Source organism: Polyodon spathula, chromosome 11, assembly GCF_017654505.1.
Source record: "Polyodon spathula isolate WHYD16114869_AA chromosome 11, ASM1765450v1, whole genome shotgun sequence".
NCBI classification, from domain to species: Eukaryota; Metazoa; Chordata; class Actinopteri; order Acipenseriformes; family Polyodontidae; genus Polyodon; species Polyodon spathula.
The window spans coordinates 4,383,250-4,401,546 of record NC_054544.1 but is presented as its reverse complement, the minus strand read 5'-3'; the positions used below and the strand labels follow the sequence as shown (position 1 = coordinate 4,401,546).

The 18,297-nt window shown below is 44.1% G+C and overlaps 2 protein-coding genes across 3 annotated transcripts; both read left to right on the top strand.

Annotated features, from left to right (window-relative positions):
- The first annotated feature begins 383 nt into the window (after positions 1–383).
- On the top strand, positions 384–5,686 carry LOC121323578 (uncharacterized protein C2orf66-like). The gene is made up of 4 exons (XM_041264715.1): positions 384–436; positions 2,953–3,099; positions 3,759–3,974; positions 4,776–5,686. Exons 2-3 carry the CDS (start codon positions 2,977–2,979, stop codon positions 3,948–3,950), a joined length of 315 nt encoding a protein of 104 aa, XP_041120649.1. The 5' UTR covers positions 384–436; positions 2,953–2,976; the 3' UTR covers positions 3,951–3,974; positions 4,776–5,686.
- Positions 5,687–6,278: 592 nt separating this feature from the next.
- Positions 6,279–18,080, top strand: gtf3c3 (general transcription factor IIIC, polypeptide 3). Of its 2 annotated transcripts, XM_041264679.1 has the most exons (18): positions 6,279–6,648; positions 7,433–7,541; positions 8,650–8,852; positions 9,123–9,246; positions 9,460–9,651; positions 10,268–10,433; positions 10,930–11,077; positions 11,582–11,657; positions 12,296–12,396; positions 12,740–12,911; positions 13,159–13,361; positions 14,269–14,370; positions 14,679–14,814; positions 15,472–15,697; positions 15,923–16,113; positions 16,755–16,879; positions 17,150–17,302; positions 17,413–18,080. In XM_041264679.1, exons 1-18 carry the CDS (start codon positions 6,463–6,465, stop codon positions 17,533–17,535), a joined length of 2,736 nt encoding a protein of 911 aa, XP_041120613.1. In that variant the 5' UTR covers positions 6,279–6,462; the 3' UTR covers positions 17,536–18,080. The 2 variants fall into 2 exon arrangements, with proteins under 2 accessions (XP_041120613.1, XP_041120614.1); XM_041264680.1 differs by lacking the exon at positions 17,413–18,080 and having other exon boundaries at positions 15,923–15,977; positions 17,150–17,236.
- The last annotated feature ends 217 nt before the right edge of the window (positions 18,081–18,297 follow it).

Genomic DNA, 18,297 nt, shown 5'->3' with positions numbered 1-18,297 from the left:
CACCATGCTTGGACTTTGCTTTGCCACTCTCACCCTGGCACCATGACACTAGCTTACTCTGCGTTTACCACAATACCTGGCTGTACAGGGAGATGTTTAGATGTAGACAGGTCTATAAAAGCCCCTAACTGCACCTTGCCAGCACTGCCTCCTGCTTCAGCCCATCCGGTTCTGTGTAGTGACAGAGTTCTGTGCTGTGCGCTTCGGGGTTAAGGCCGTCGTACTACTCTACAAGTCCTCTGGAGAGTACTACAGTGAGAGCTCTTTCAGAAATAAACCTACTGCCTCTACTGCTGTCCACGTCAAGCAAGCCCCCACCCCCACCCCCTGCTGCTATAAAGAGGGGAGGAGGAGAGGAGGCAAACTCAGCTTCAACTCTGAGTCAAGAGAGAGGCACACGGTGACACACAGCTGGAGAAGAACACAAGCCTGGCCAGTGAGTATTCCAACCAAGCGCTGTGCAGAGTTCAGTGCCGTAGTCTATAGGTGCAGTGCCACTGCATTTTAATAAATGACAGCACTCCGTTATGCTACATGATGTTTTATCTGCAGGTGTTGTACAGAAAGTAGCTGCAGTAAGTACCTCCAGAGTGTGGCTTTCCAATATGATTGTTTTGAGTCTGCCTGGCTTAACCCGAGTGCACCATTGATGTGTTCTTTCAGAATGACTTCCTTTTCAATTCAGTGCTTTGACCTGACACTGTTATTGAGCCATGACTCACATTTTGGTTTGTGTTGCCTTCTCTGTTATCAGCTTTTTGACTATGGATTTGCGTTGGTAGAATGCACTTCATACATACACTTCACTGTAGAGCGTAAGGGATGTTGGCAAGCTGGGATTTCTTGTACTACAAAAAGATGTGCATCTTTAGCCCCAAGCCTATAAGAATGTGCTTTGCATGATTGCTGCTGTAACTTGTTATTTTGTCTAAGAGGAGGTTTCCTATGAAACTTAAACAACCTCAGCGGTTCCTTTAGCTGCTCAGGAGCTCATCTTCTAACTGTTGTTAGTAATTGTATCATTTTTTAACCTTAGGAAGGAGTGTGCTTTTCTTTCACAAGAAAGTGGCCAGTATTGATTAATAACTGTATTCTGGAGCCATAGTGTTTGTGCTTGTCTGGTCTAATTGACATTCTTCCTCCCGATATCCCTCTTGTATTGGATTGTATTTGAGAGGGTTCTGGGTGTGAACTTCATTGCATCTGGGGATTGGATACTTCCACTGTCCATAGGCACTTACCTGATATGATGGGGAGCCTTAAAGGAGTTTAAATAGTTCTGGTGTGCTGGGTGTCCATTCCATCAGGGAAGCTGTATTGGGGAAGGAAAGCTGCAGTGAAGTATGAGACCGTTCCTGGGGAAACATCATGCACTGTGATGTCTGGGATACGGAAGCATCTACCAACCAAGCTCCTTCTATTGGCACTCTGTCAGATCTGCTTCATTGAGGGAGGTGCAACTTTTAAGAATGACAGTCCAGCAATACCAAAGGGTGTGTTGAATGAGTGTGTGTATGGTATACACTGTGTTTGTGAGTGTGTGTGTGGTATACGCTGTGTTTTGTCAGTGTGTGTGTGTGTGGTATACGTTGTGTTTGTCAATGTGTGTGTGGTATATGCTGTGTTTGTGTCAGTGTGTGTGGTATACACTTTGTTTGTGTCAGTGTGTGTGTGGTATACGCTGTGTTTGTCAGTGTGTGTGTGTGTGTGGTATACACTTTGTTTGTCAGTGTGTGTGTGTGTGTGGTATACACTTTGTTTGTGTGAGTGTGTGTGTGGTATACGCTGTGTTTGTGTCAGTGTGTGTGTGTGGTGTACAATGTGTTTGTGTCAGTGTGTTTGTCTCAGTGTGTTTGTGTCGCTGTGTGTATGTGTGTGTGTGTGGTATATGCTGTGTTTGTGTCAGTGCATGTGTGTGGTGTATGCTGTGTTTGTGTCAGTGTGTGTGTGTGTGTGGTGTACGCTGTGTTTGTGTCAGTGTGTGTGTGTGGTGTACGCTGTGTTTGTGTCAGTGTGTGTGTGTGTGTGTGGTATACACTGTGTTTGTGTCAGTGTATGTGTGTGGTATTCGCTGTGTTTGTGTCAGTGTGTGTGGTATACGCTGTGTTTGTGTCAGTGTGTGTGGTATACACTGCTTCTGTCAGTGTGTGTGTGGTATATGCTGTCTTTGTGTCAGTGTGTGTGTGGTATACGCTTTGTTTTTGTCAGTGTGTGTGGAATACGCTGTGCTTGTGTCAGTGTGTGTGTGCTATATGCTGGGTTTGTGTCAGTGTGTGTGTGGTATACGCTGTGTTTGTGTCAGTGTATGTGTGTGGTATACGCTGCGTTTGTGTCAGTGTGTGTGGTATATGCTGTGCTTGTGTCAGTGTGTGTGTGCTATACGCTGTGTTTGTGTCAGTGTATGTGTGCGGTATACGCTGTGTTTGTGTCAGTGTATGTGTGCGGTATACGCTGTGTTTGTGTCAGTGTGTGTATGTGTGGTATATGCTGTGTTTATGTCAGTGTGTGTATGTGTGGTATACGCTGTGTTTATGTCAGTGTGTGTGTGTGTGGTATACGCTGTGTTTGTGTCGCTGTGTGTGGTATACGCTGTGTTTGTGTCACTGTATGTGTGGTATACGCTGTGTTTGTGTCACTGTATGTGTGGTATACGCTGTGTTTGTGTCAGTGTGTGTGTGTGTGGTATACGCTGTGTGTCAGTGTGTGTGTGTGGTATACACTGTGTTTGTGTCACTGTATGTGTGGTATATGCTGTGTTTGTGTCAGTGTGTGTGTGGTATTCACTGTGTGTCAGCGTATGTGTGTGGTATACGCTGTGTTTGTGTCAGTGTGTGTGGTATACGCTGTGTGTCAGTGTGTGTGTGTGGTATACGCTGTGTTTGTGTCAGTGTGTGTGGTATACTCTGTGTTTGTGTATATGGTATACAGCTCTTTTTGCATGTCTTTTTGCAGGTAGTCTCGAGTATTTCAGTGGAGATGCATTCTCAGCAGGTCCTCACGCTCTGTGTCGCAGTGTCTTTGATGGTCCTGGTCCAGGCAGGTCCGCTGGGCTCCGAGGAGAAGTGGAAGTCCCTGGAGATCCCCCGCAACAGAGACCTGGTAAGAGAGAGCAATACCTGCACAGCTGCCAGGGACTGCAGACACCGGGGCTACTGTAGTATGAGTCACTGAACTGCTGTTCCAGTGCAAAGGGCTGTATTGCTGTTGAGTTATATTTATGTAGATATGTTTTAAGTACCTATATACAGCTTCCAATAGCAATGTGAAAGAATACTTTTTGGACTTTGCTTTTGAAAGCATGAAAGGCACTTTTTAGTCAAAAGCATTTGCCTAATTGTGTTCCTACTATGAAAAGTCAAACATTTCAGATGTTTTTATGACTGAATGATGACAGCTGGGAGATTTGGTTTTTAGCACTGCAGCAGAACTGTAAACACATGAGGACGGATGCTGCACATCAGTATGAAAAGTTTGCAATTCTCAAAGTGTTTTTATTATTTTCAGTGATTTTAATGCATGTGTGCTGTATTAATAAGATGTCTGCAGCTCTAACCCGAAGAACAGTAAGGAAAGTGATGCCTTTAATACAGTACCGACACTGTGGGTGTGGCCCACTGGAAAATTGATCAATGGCATCTTCAGCAGTGTGGGGTTCCTAGCTTTGAGATTCCACTGCAAAGTGTTGATATTTTGTTTTAATTGAAGGGTTCGAGGTTGTCTGTAGTTGGTGTTCCCCTGACCTCCCTCCCTGTCTACAGTTTTTCCAAACGCTGCAAGCCTACTTCAATAGGAGGGGTGTGAACATGGCTAAGGTCTCGCAGCCCCTCCCCATTGACAACCTGCAGCCCCTGGACACCTCGCCTCCCCTGTACACAGTGGACCCACTCTCCTCTGCCTTCTCTGAATACGAGAGACAGAAGAACTCCTTCGCTGCCTTCCTCAGGGGCTGACTCTGCGCAGACCCCCACTCACAGGTACAGTACTGGGGAACAAACTAGTCTGAATATTGGTGCTTTACAAGTTGATGCTATTTGAGTGCTGGCTATAGTCAGGTATTGCCAGGTACCAGACCTTCCTTTTATAGCTTTCCCTTCAATCCTGATCTGAACACCCCCTGCCTGCCACTGAGTCCTGGGCAAAGCCCACTGAATTATGGCACATGTTTTAGACATCCAAGCTGTCTCAGAAAAAAAAGGTTACTGCAAATGTAAGGTAGTTGTTTAGGCTTTTAAACTAAGTGTTTTTTTTTTGTTTTTTTTTACAGAGGGGGTTTAGTATATCAAGGTAATAGCTGTATTTACCTGGATTATGATTTAGTAGTTGATTTGTTTTGGCAGTATTATATGTTTCAAATTCTAGTAAAATGTCAGAGAAGAGCATGACGCTTGTTATAAAATATGTATGCTTTTGAGGGATTCTATCACAACTAAGCATAGTCACTGTCAGCCTACTCAGGACATGAGTGGATTTCAAAATTCTGTCCGCACTCTCAAGTTATGAGGATCCAGCACCAAAGTAAGACAGCTAGGCATTGTACCAGCCAGATCGGTGCAGTGGGAGGGTATGAAATTGTACAGGTACTATATTTTACTGTGTAAGAGTCCTTCACTATTCACTGTTTTCAATGTTTCAGTATGTTTGCATGTGAGAAATAAAAAGAAAGCACTGTATTGTAATATCTCTTTGTTGAAAGGTTTGTCCTCAGTGTTAACATTATCTCTTTGTTGAAAGGCGTGGCCTCAGTGTTAATAGCACATCTCTTTCCTGTCTCACAGGTGGCTCAGGGACAGGGACTCACACACTCTGATGGGACTAAGCAATGGGATTTTGTACATATTTATTTATTTATGTATGTATGTATTTCATTGAATTTGTTAAGGCAGTTTTTCCTCTACCAGCGATTTCTTCAGTAAACACCAGGGCCACACTGCAGACATTGTGTCTTCACTGTGAACTTCAATGTGACACGTACCGGGACTCCGGACCTTCAGAACACCAGAACGCGACCCACAGAGGCTTCCCAATGACAGGACTGCACACCAGAACGCTACCCACAGAGGCTTCCCAATGACAGGACTCCACACCAGCAAAACAACGGGGCTCTGACCAGGGAGCACAGCTTTCATGATGGGTTTTGAATATTGAGCAAAGAGAAACTCCGGCAGAAATACTCCCACCCCAGCAAAACCGAATCAAATATTTGAGTGACGCTGTATTTAGACTGTAATTACACATGGTTATCATTTAACAGTTTACTCTGTACTTAGCCATATAAATGTTTAACATGGTATATTTGCACTGGATGGTATCTTTATTTATTGGGCAGTTTCTACTTTATATGCCTTCCATTTAAAGTAGTTACCTCAGTTTAAAATACTATTACCGTACATATTTCTTGCATGTGCTTTAACAGGCTTTTACTATCAAAGTAATAACACAAGACAGCGGGTTTGCTCTTAAAAAGTGGCTTCCCCACCACCACCCTTCCCCACCCCTGCCAGAGTGAATTGGTTGTCTGGCGAATCAGTTTTTCTAAGGATCACAACGTGCTTGTGTAGTTGTAGCCCAGTTGGTTGGTTTATGGTTTACAGAACACCACAGCGTGCCAAATTCACCTAATGATATTATCATGTGGGGAGATTTTTATTGATGTAAATGCTGTCTTGGCTAGTTTTTCCTTTGTGTCTCTGAGCTGAATAACTAAACATGCTTTTGTCATTCATTGTAAATAAATTGATATTCTGTTCTCATATTCATCAAGTCTAATGCTTTGTCATCATTTTTTTTTATAAGAATTACTTTTGTTTGTATTTATTGTCTAAATAATTGAAAGGGATGAGAGATACACATAGGTAGGATGCATTTCCACACCAAACACATGATAATGAAACTATATTTTGCAATACACTCTTCCTTCAATAATAACTATCTATCTATCAATATAAGATGGATAGATAGATAGATAGATAGATAGATAGATAGATAGATAGATAGATAGATAGATCATTTGTTTAATGAAAACGTGCATTATTAATGCCCTCCACATAAAATATGCTATACATTTCAAATAATGTACTATTATATACTTACCGTAATACGCCTCAGAATAATGACCACAGATCTGGCTGTAATAAATAAACACGGGAACACCTTTTTTTAAATATACAAATCAATTATTAGGACGCACTACAGCAGTTAGTTGCTTTACGGTGATTGGACTGTGGCCGATCACCTAGAGAAGGAACGTTAGAGAGAAGGGAAATGTTGTGTAGGGGAACCAACGTTGGACGGAATGAAGTCTGAATTGCCGGGTGGGATTTGTATTACTATTATTATATCGACCTGTAGTATTTTCCACAGACTTTACTCGGGTGTTTAGATTAAACATTAAATTGTGCAGGTTGAGCCACGTATCATGTGGTAATACAGTTCACACTGGTATGAGTGCTATGGCATAGACGCATGAAAAACCGTTCATTGCAGAGGAATTGTGGCGTGCTGCTGACATTATCGCTTCATACAATTTTCTGTTTTCATTTTGTCCGAATCATGTCGGGTTTCAGCCCCGAGCTGATCGATTACCTCGAAGGGAAGATTTCTTTTGAGGAGTTTGAGAAACTGAGAGAGGAGAGGAAGGCGAGGGACAAGGTGAGCACGCTTGTCGTCACAGTTGAATATCACAGCACCATTTCGTTAGTTTGCATCATTAAGAAGTAAGACTCCTATTGCATAGCAGTTACACCCGTTCCATGTGTTAATACAAGCTTGACCGCAGTGTATAGTTGATAAACTCAGATGTCTCTTATTAAACTCCTAGTTTAACCAGGAATGGGTCGTGTTTCCATGCCTGTCATCGTAATATAAATGACTGGTCTAGTGCAACATTGAGCTAAAAACCGCTGTTTATTTATTATTATTATTATTATTATTATTATTATTATTATTATTATTATTATTATTTATTTTTAAAATTTAAAATTTAATTAACAAGTTAAAGCGTTTCAATGTAATTAATTGGCAAAGCGTTTAGTAATAGGTCACATACCGTATTATTAACCATACATTCACACTACTATATATATATATATATATATATATATAATCTCCACACACACACACATACACATACTTTAATTTGCGTTAATTGTCGGTAGCAGTTTCCAGTGCTGCAAAAAAAAAATTATAATGTTGTCAGAAAGCAAAAGATCAGTTTGCATGTTTTTACAGTAAAATAAATAGATTGTAGGCCTTGGCATGTACTTTGAGAGCTGAGTGGCATTTCAACCGGCTGACTGGGCAAACTTCTAGAAACACTCATTTACGTTGTTAGCCACAGTGTAGAGGTAATAAGCTCATGTGTGCTTTACTGAACTAATAGTGCTGTTGTGCAGTAGGAGTCTTATTTCCATCCCTGGTGTGTGTATGTCTGCAGGATGCTGAAGGAGGCGGCGGCAGTGAGGATGAGGCTGAGTTGCCCCCTGTGGAGGAAGATCTCCCCAGCACGTCCGAAGTGAGCACAAGGAAACGGCGCCGCTCTGCAGGTACAGGAGACGCTAACAGGGTCAGAAACTCACACCCGTCCTGCACACAGTCCTGTAGTTAATTAACCCGTAACATGTTTGAAGTAACTTAACAAACTAGATGGTGAGTAAGTAGATTCAAGAAAATGCATAGAGTCCTTTTCTTCAATCAGTTGCCAGGTTTTTTGAAATATGCAGGGAGTCTGGTCCCAGGTACAGGACAAACAGAATACTCATCATTACAATGTTTGCATGACATTAAGTACCCTTCTGTATAGATGGTCCACCTCCCCTTTCTCTGACACTTAACCAATGGTCAAGGTACAACACATTATTCTGTTAATTTAGTGTGTGTGTGTGTGTGTGTGTGTGTGTGTGTGTGTGTAGTCTAGTGTGACAACCTCTGAACTCTCCTGGAGAGAAAAGGTCCTTGCAGTCAATGCTGGGCAAGAAGCTTGTAGACGCAATGTCTCTATCAATTGTAAGCAGTACATGCAATTTGAACCAAACAGTCTGCTATCTGCAATATTAGTCTCTTTTCAGAAAAGAACACCAGTATAGCTCTGCCAGTCCACATGCGTAGCAAACTGCTAATCAATTCTCAATCCATGTTTTCCAATGTTATCTACCCTTAATTAGCCCATTAAGTGCCATTGTCCTCATCGGAGGACAGACTACTTTCTCATTTTGTGGAGCATTTTTTAACTGCAATCTACCTGTTATTTTCTCTTTAACTATATTTTGTTAACTGCGAAAGTTAAGTCTAAATGTAATGTATCAAATTACAATCCTTTTTTTTTCAAAGAAAAAGGTATTTGGGACTAATGAGTTAAGTATGTAATTAAAATTGTAAGGAACCTGCAGTAAAATCCGTTCAGTAGATTTAGCAGGGGCCTGACAGCTGAAACTCTTGGCGCTGTCCTGGTCATTTCAGTAACATACCTGAACAAGGGCAGTTCTGAAACCCAGCACTCGCCTTGTTTCGGTATAAGTGGGATAGATATTGAGAAAGACTTACAGTTGAAACGTTTGTCTTTTCTATTGTTGTTTCTAAATTTAGCACAACAAAGTGTTTAGTGATGCGTAGGAATATCCAGGAGTGTTAACCTTTTGGCCGTGTCTCTCTCAGGGTGCGAGGAGGAGGGGGTGAGCCGGTCAGTGCAGCGTGCGTTCGCCTCGATGTTGGGAGAGGGGGGGGACGAGGAGGATGAGGAAGATGACGGTGAGGAGGACGAGGAGGGGGATGATGAAGAGCATACTGAGACCCTCTCCGCGGGGGACGTCTTTGCGCTGGAGATAGAGCTCAACCGAGAGAACAAGAAGATGTTGAAGGTGAGGGTCTGGCCGGAGAGCTGCAAATCTGTCTCTCTGCCAGTCAGTCTGATTAATAAAGTTTGCACCCTTATTGATTTGTATTGTTGACAACTTGTCTGAGGTGTCTTGATGAAACTTTTATTGAAACACTGAATATGAAGGGAACTATTGAGGTGATGCGTTTATGTAGCATTGCTGCCAGAGGACCCCCTTGGAAACAATCTTAAATATCTAATGTAGAGGCGACCCTGGTGAAAATAATAAAGTAAGTGCTGTTGCTGTGTTCAGGAGAGGCGTCACCGCAGCAAACTGCCCAAGGCTCTGCGTGGTCTGATGGGGGAGGCTAATATCCGCTACGCCCGCGGGGATAAGGAGGATGCCATCACGATGTGCATGGAGATCATCAGGCAAGGTGCAGTATAAACCCTTACAAAAGTTTACCACATCAAATGTGCATGGTAATTTTGCAGTAACCTAGGTCATGTTGTTGATGCTGAAAAGTTTGGATCCTTTAAGACCTGACTGTATAGGATCAGTCAGCCATTAGGACCCAGGCAAGCACTGATGGGCTGAATGTCCTCCTCGTGTTTCTAAATTGTCTTCTGTTCTTTCTTCCGTGTCTCAGCTCCGCTGGCCTACGAGCCTTTCTCCACTCTAGCCATGATCTACGAAGACCAGGGCGACATGGAGAAGTCACTCCAGTTCGGCCTCATCGCCGCACATCTCAACCCCAGCAACCGAGAAGAATGGGTCAAGCTGGCAGAAATGTCCCTGGAGCAGGACAACATCAAGCAGGCCATCTTCTGCTACTCCAAAGGTAGGGCACTGTCCCAGGGGAGGGTCCTGACTACTGCTGCAAAGGGTGTGGCCTTCTGTTCCTGCAAAAGCACAATATGTGTTTGTGTGGCATCTTCTGTTGAAGTGTTAGTTAGAGGAGGATGTAGGTGTCATTCTTAATGTACCAGTTGCTTAGGAAGCCTAAAAATGTATCTATATATAATATGTATTTAACTTAAAATCTAACAATTATTTTATTAATTTGTGTTTACTTTAGTCATAGTCTCTACCCCTAAATGTGTGGATTAATTAATGTTTAGCTGGATATTTTGAACAACAGGAATTAAAGTAAATGACGGTGCATGTTTGTTAGCTATGACTGTGTGAATATTCAGATTTTCTGAGTAATACTCAACATGTTTTATGTCAGCAGGTATTAAATGAAACCTATAAAAATATGTTCATTTTACAAAAAAACTCCCCTCCCCTCTACAGCTGAGTACCAATCAAAGACAACAAACTTCATCATTTGAGTGTTTTTATTTACTTCCACCTGGGAAGCGGATTTGTTTACTGCCGTAAACTGACACAAGAGCTACTGTTAACCCCCCTCCGCCTCTCTGTCTGTCTTTCCGTCTGTCTGTTTCTCGGAGCAGCCATCAAGTATGACCACAGCAACGTGCGCTACCTGTGGGAGCGCTGCAGCCTGTATGAGCAGGTGGGGGAGCACAAGCTGGCCATGGATGGGTACCGGCGCATCCTCAACCTGCTGCCCCCTAGTGACGGGGAGCACTTCATGCAGCTCTCCAGGGACATGGCCAAGTGAGTGGGGCTGTCATTACTGTATAATCACACAAACATGAGCATGGCTTATTCCCTGATACGTGGGTGCACGCTGTCTTCTGGGTGCAAATTTGTGGCCATGTATCTAAGCTCACTCCCATTACTAAGTGCATGTGCCCATTCTCTGAATTATTTGATACAGGGAGTGTGAGATGATTGGGCTCAGATTTCAAATGGGTGAATTCACAGTCCAAAATAAAAAAATAAGAATTCTGCAGCTTACTCATGTTAAGAGGTTCCTGTAACAGTAAAGTAAACTGTATCAATACAAAGTTACACAAATTCCCCTGAGACAGCCTAGAGTAAGGCAGGTTTTTAGGTTTTTGTCCAATAGCTTGGTAGGTAGTTTTTTTACTGAGTTTTTTTCCTTGAATCAGTATAGTATGTTCAGTGTATGCCACCCAGTGTTCAACAGCTGGAATTGCAGTCTTAATTTTTCCACAGCTCTCAATGTGAAGTGAAATGTCATTTCCAGGAGCTACTACGAGACTAACGACCTGGTGTCTGCGATCGGAGTGATGGAGGAGGCGCTCGCGAAGCACCCCAGTCTGGTCACTGTGGAGGGGGTCAACATGGCGGCCGAGCTCTACATCTCCAACAAGGAGTACCCCAAGGCCCTGGAGGTGAGGCAGACGGGGAGAGAGAGGAGAGGCTGTGTGTGTGGGTGGGTGCGTTTAGTAACTAAGCTGCTCGGAGCACCTCAGTGAAAAAAAACAAAAAAAAAAACACAACGTTTTGATTAGTTCAACTCGGAGCTCCGCAGAGTAGTTTAAAAGGATAGAAATAGGACTCATGCTGTAGAGTATTTATAGTGCATCAAAGGACACTGACATTATGAGGACTAGGTCTTTTCCCTGTAGTCTTTTATGCATGTATTTTTAACTATAAAAATAAAATATTTTAAAACTGTTTCAGTGCAGGAACATACTGTATGTCTGTAACCAGCGCTTTCATTATTGTGCAAATACACCAACACACTGGAGTTTATAACAGTAAAAGTATACTTCAGGGGAGTCAATGCAAAGTCAGTCCTCAAACACCCTTGTCTGTGGGTGTAATTGGGTTGCCTTTAAATACTGAATTCAAAGATGCATTGTGCCAGGTAAGTGCGTGCCCTGTCTCTGCAGGTGATGCTGCAGTTCTGTGGGATTTCTCTGGAGAGGATCTCTTGTGAAGAGCAATGTGCAGAGAGAGATGAGAGCGGTGAGGCAGCAGCTTGTTTATTACTGTCTTTCATACACTTTCGGAAACCCTTTTCTCTATCAGCAGAACCTGCTTTGGTTCTTTTCTGTTCTTCTGAAATATGTTAGTGTGTAATCCAATCCAAAAATACAACAAAAAACTACAATTCAAAGACAAACGTTCCCACTCAGTCTTTATCGATGTCTTTACATCTCGAGACAATGAAAAAGACTTCTAGTCAGAAGGTTTGTTATTGAAGTCTAGTTTCTTTTAGTATTCCTAAATTCAACACTATTGAATGTTTAATAGTTATGAGTCTACCTCATCATTTTTAAAACTTAAAACTTGATGGATAATTAAATCTAGAAATTTGAGGGTGGACTTTTTTTATTGTGATCACCAGCAGATGGGAAATTGATACTACATTGTATATACTTGAAAAATGTTCATATAAAATACATGAAATGGCACCTACAATATCTGTTGAAAACATCCTCAAGTTTGTTTTAGGACACCAGAGAAGTACTTGTTTGCTATCTGCATCTTTCTTTATGCTGGTGTTGAAATGTTGTTTGAAAAGCAGCCAAGCCTTCTCTTACCCTTGTGATGTGGGAGTCGTGCTTGTTTTTCTCTGAATGTGTGTTGCTCTGCTCCCACAGAGGAGGTGTGCAGTGTGGAGATCCCGGAGGACGTGCCTGTGGATATCCGGGTCAAGCTCATGGTGTGTCTCATCCACATGCAGATGCTGAAGCCTCTCGACGTGAGTGCCTGATTCACTGCTCCTAGGCTGCACTTCAGACTTCCTGCCATCAGGTGGCGTCCTGTTTTATATGTTGTTCAACCTGGTTGACGCTGTACAAAACTACACCTGTTCTAAACTCAAAACAGCTCGCCTCCAAATATCTATCATTACTGTAGAAGTGTTGTGTTGCTGGTCAACACTTCCACCTTGGCATCCTTACATAGAAGGGATTGGCAGTGGCTAACTGGAGTGCTTGCTATAGTTGTAGTGGTCCTATCCTTGCTGACCTGTGTGTTTGTCTATGTGTAACCCTTGTGCTGTGTGTGTGTCTGTGTGTAACCTGTTTCCGTCCTCTGCTCAGGTGCTGCTGACCTGTCTGATGGAGCAGAGCCCCGAGGAGATGGGGGATCTCTACCTGGATGTGGCCGAGGCTTTCCTGGACATAGGGGAGTACAACTCAGCCCTGCCTCTGCTGAGCGCGCTCGTCTGCTCAGAGAGGTACAACCTGCCCGTGGTGTGGCTTCGGCACGCAGGTACCCTCTCATCACTCATCATTTCACACAGTTATCAAAAGTAATCTTTATATGGAGGAGTCAGTATGAACACCCTTAGTATTTGTAAATATGCTTGGAGATCTGCGACACACTAATATCTATATGTACAGGGGTAAATCTAGGTATATAAGTTAATGGCATACTTGTTATGTTAGTATTTTCCTGTGATGCTGCTGCTTTGTCAGGTGGAAAGGCAATATTATATGCTATGTTGTGTTGTTGTCAGAGTGTCTGAAGGCATTGGGGCACATGGCAGTGGCTGTGGAGAGCTACAGTAAGGTGGTTGAGATGGCCCCTCTGCACCTGGATGCCAGGATCTCCCTGTCCACTCTGCAGCAGCAGCTGGGCCGGCCGGAGAAGGCTCTGGAGGCTCTGGAGCCCATGCATGACCCTGACACACTGGCACAGGACTCGGGGGCAGCTCAGCAGGTACCCAGCACAGACTGACCCACACTCGCACAGACAGACTTACAGACTCACTCACACTTGCACTATCCTCCCGTGCTCAGACAGACTGATACACTAGCACAGGACTTGGGGGCAGCTCAGCAAGTACCCGATACTGACACCTACACCGCTCAGGACAGACTGGTAACCCTAGCCAGAAACCTGACACTTGCCAGGACAGACAGACTTGCACTCGGGGCAGCACGGCAGGTACATGACACCCAGACAGATGGACTGGCGGACTGACTCACACTTTTTATATAATAATTATTTAACTGTGGGGGTTGTAGTAGGTATTTGAAAGGACTCGACACAGGAAACCAGGAGCAGTGGTCTTACAAAACCTTTAATATGATGCGCAAAGGAAGCCAGCAAATGCGTTACAACCTGTCAGCACAATATTTATACACTGACTTGCGTCACATAGATGGTTCAGGAGGTTTCCATATAAGGGGCTGTTTTTCTTATACTTTGCCTTCCTCACCCTGAACAACCTAGCACTATGTGCAGGTGAGCACGTACATCTGTGGTTTAGCCTTTTCCATATCAAGTTCCTGTTAACTACACTATATGCAGGTGAGGACATACACCTGTGATTTATCTTTTTGCTGTCGTGGCATAAGCTAGGGCCTGCAAGCAACAGCCAAGCACACAATAATTTAGAACAATTTCCATTGCAGCTGATAACATAGAGGCATATGCATTCTCAACCACACCTTAACCCTTGACTGACTGAAATCCTACTTCATACAAAGATATTCGGAAAATATAAATTCCGCCTCCACAGGGTTCATGAGAGAGGTCTGTGTAACTCGCGCAGGCACTTGTGTTGATCTTTTGACGAAATGTGCTGACTGAGAGTATGTGTTCTCCACACTGCGTCTTGCAGGAGCTGAAGTTGCTGCTCCATCGCTCCACGCTGCTCAAGTCTCAAGGGAAGATGTACGACTACGTGGACACTCTGCTCACCATGCTCGCCATGCTGTTGAAGGTAAGAAGCTTTGGGCTGCTCAGGTTTCTGTGTACCCTGCAGTAGCGTAATGTATTGAAATATCAACGCTGCTCGTTGTTTATGTAATTTACAATGGGTTGCCCTGTTTTTTATATGCTTTAACATACCACTTCCTTTCACTGTGCTTTCACTATGGAAGACTTTTGTAAGGAAGCATTTAAATACAAATCAGCCATAAGATATGTAAATATACGTGTGAAAATCCACCCGCATTACCAAACCCCTCAGAGTTGGCTTTGCCCTGGGTCTTTGCACTGACAGCCGTGCTGCTGCTGTATCTCTTGCAGGTCGCAATGAACAGGGCCCAGGTGTGCTTGATTTCAAGCTCCTGCTCTGGGGAGAGACACCTGTACCTCATCAAGGTGTCCCGGGACAAAATCTCAGACATTGACGACCAGGAGGCTGCCTACCTAGATGTGATAGGTACTGAGCCCCTACACAATCCAAACCCTAATCCTACCCCTAACCCTAGTCCACACTGCCTAGCAGTCCCCTGGCTTTAGCAGAGAACCCTAGACCACATTTCTTACCAGTCCCTCGGCTCTAACCGATAGACAACCCTAAGGGTAGAGACACACACACACACACACACACACACACACACTGTACAGAGGTCCGGTATGCAGTAAGGTACAGAACGACGCAGTGGCTAGTGTTTACATACAGACGGAAAAAACACAATAAGTATTCAAAACTGAAACAGGTGAAGTTCTATGATATCAGCTGGAGAGGTCTTTGTTAATTGAAATATTTGTCTATAGGTGTTTCTTTTTGGCTATCCAGTTGAAAGTGTCAAGTGTAAGGCTTGTATATTTCATATAATTTCACATATAGTAGTTTTAGGGCAGACACACTGAAGAAGGGGGAGGTTTGTCTGCTTGAGTTCCCTTCTAGTTTTACCTTAGGATAGGCCCTTCATCATCAGCACAAGAATCTGGAGCTCAGTCTGACACTGATGTCTTAGCAGTGTAACAAACTGACCGTTTCCATGGAAGGTGTAGCGTGCATGTCCTCCGGTCCAGGCAGCATGTGTAGCTGAGCTTCCCCGTGGAGGGTGACAGTGCTCTGGGTGTTTTCCAGGTAAGACGAGTGTGCTGGCGAAGGAGGACTGGTGGCAGCTGCTGCTCCGCTCTGTGTACACGCTGTGCGAGCTGAGCCGCTTCAAGGAGGCCGAGCTGCTGGTAGACTCCTCCCTGGAGTACTACTCCTTCTACGATGACCGACTCAAGAGGAAAGAGCTTGAGTACTTCGGCCTGTCTGCAGCCATCCTGGACAAGAACTTCCGCAAGGCCTACAACTACATCCGGTACGGCACAGCAGGGTGCACTGATAACTGCTCCTGTTTTCTGTTTCCAATGTAGTTGTTATCTGGAGGTTACAGGGAAGCAGGTGTTGATTTGCAAATTGGAATCGTGTTGACGCTAGACTTGCATAGTGGCTGTCGCAAGTAGTTGTGTAAACCAGGCACTGGAAATGACTGTTGTAATGCCTCTGCTTCTCTCTCTCTCCCTCCCTGTCTCTCTGTGCTCAGGTTGATGCTAATGGACAATGTGGATCGACCCCAGCTGTGGAATGTTTTTAACCAGGTGACGATGCAGTCCCAGGACGTGCGGCACCACCGCTTCTGCCTGCGCCTCATGCTGAAGCACCCTGAGAACCACGCGCTCTGTGTGCTCAACGGGCACAACGCCTTTGTCTCGGGCAGCTTCAAGCACGCCCTGGGTAACATGTAGCTCTCATGGGAACATAGGGTTAGAAAACTCACTAGAGTCCCGCACCCAGTCCTGGCTTTCAGAACCACCCTCAGTCAAGTTTAAATGATTTGGGGTTTGAGCAGTCAGACAGATCCCTGTTAAACAGCTGCATGAACCACTCCTGTTAGTAGACCTACAGACTCGTTTGAAACTTCATGCTGTGATGAGAAGTGCGATCCGTTCATTTTGGGCACCTCTGCCAGGGGTCTGATTGTCCAAATTCCTTACAGAAGGTCATTTCATTACTATATCTAGACACGGTGAATGACTTCAGCCCAGGACTGGGTGTAGGGCTGGACTCGGAGGGTGTTATATCCAGGATGCAACTCTATTTGTCTGACTGTCTTGTATATTGAATTGTCACTGCAAATGGGAACTCCTGTTGTAACTTCTGTTTTATGTAGCGGTAGGAACTCTGAACTGTACATTATTTTCTTTGAGATGTAGCACTCTAATGAGGATGAGCTTCTATGAGTTACGTATAGATTACTTAGAGGTTAGAGAATGTATATCTTGCCATCTCCACGCAGTGTCACAACTAGAGCTGTGCAGTGCTATAATGGACAGAACATTCTCATTGTAATGTTTGTGTGTCGTGTGAATCCCCAGGTCAGTACGTGCAGGCGTTCCGAGCCCAGCCCTCCGAGCCCCTGTACAGTCTTTGTGTCGGCCTCACCTTCATACACATGGCCTCTCAGAAGTTCGTCCTAAAGCGCCACCCTCTGCTGCTGCAGGTGGGCCAGAGAATCTCGACACACACTTGCTTCTCTTTCTGTCCAAATTACTGAATGTTTATTTTTTTTTTATCTGTCACTGTTATAAACAGCTCTAATGTGTAACTGCTGTCTGTATGTAGTAACTGGAGTGTGTGTCTGTTAGTAGTAACCGTATTGTGTGTTTGTGTAGTACCTAGTTGTGTGTAGTAACTGCAGTGTGTGTGTGTGTGTGTGTGTGTGTGTGTGTGTGTGTGTGTGTGGTAACTGCAGTGTTGTGTGTCTCTGCAGGGCTTCTCCTTCCTGAACCGTTACCTGGAGCTGCGGGGGCCCTGTCAGGAGAGCTTCTATAACATGGGGAGGGCTCTACACCAGCTGGGCCTGGTGCACCTGGGCATCCACTACTACCAACGTGCCCTCACCTGCCCTGCACCACACCTCGAGGTACAGGACTCTCTCTCTGTCTGTCTACACTCCCCCACCCTATCCCATACACACCTCGAGGTACAGTGTTTCGACACGCTGTCTCTGACTGTGTGTCTGTTTGCCTTTAGGGAATCGAGGATGACCAGGTCGACCTACGCAGAGAAATTGCCTACAATCTCTCTCTGATCTACCAGAGCAGCGGCAACATGGTCATGGCTCGCCACCTCATCAGCACCTACTGCACCATCTGAGCCCCGTGTTTCCCTTCCCAGTCGGAGCCCCGTCTCTCCCTTCCCAATCGGAGCCCTGCCTCCCCACCACGCCGATAAGACACTTGTACAGAGCTATGGAGTCTTTCTCTCAGCACAGAATCACAACATGCCATAATCATGAAGCATGCTTCCGATTTGATGGAAAACGTAGGATTGCATTGATATGAGCCACGAATGTGTCATCCACATCCTGTTAAAATTCCGTAATTTATAGTATATATGACAAAAGGACCACAGCAGTTCTAAAACTGCTTCTTTTTTTTTTTTTTAAGGTATTATTATTTATCTTTCAATCTATGCGTATCTTTTAGACACATCTCCTTCTGGTAATTTAAATATTGTAAATATTTCTAATAAGACTTCCAGTTGTGTCTCTAAAGGGAAGATCCAGTGTGCAGCCCTCACCTGCTTTTGTGTGCCAAGCAGAGCCATCATAGTATCACTGGATGGTCTCTTGAAATGTGAATATTGAAGACATTTTACTCTTTTGCAGGTGAAAATAAAGATTTTGTTTTCTCATTTTATTATTGCATGAACATTCATATTTTCCTAAAACTATTTGTTTCATCCCTAGCTGCAAGTTATTTGAATTGGCAATTCTTTGGTTGCGGAAAATGGAGCACTTGACTCGTAGACTGACCCCTGCAAATATCTTTTAGTTGATTGTATGAGTAAAGCGCACTCCCAGTTTTGCAGGATCGACATTTTTTAAATGAAGTTGTCACTCATTCCCAGCACTGA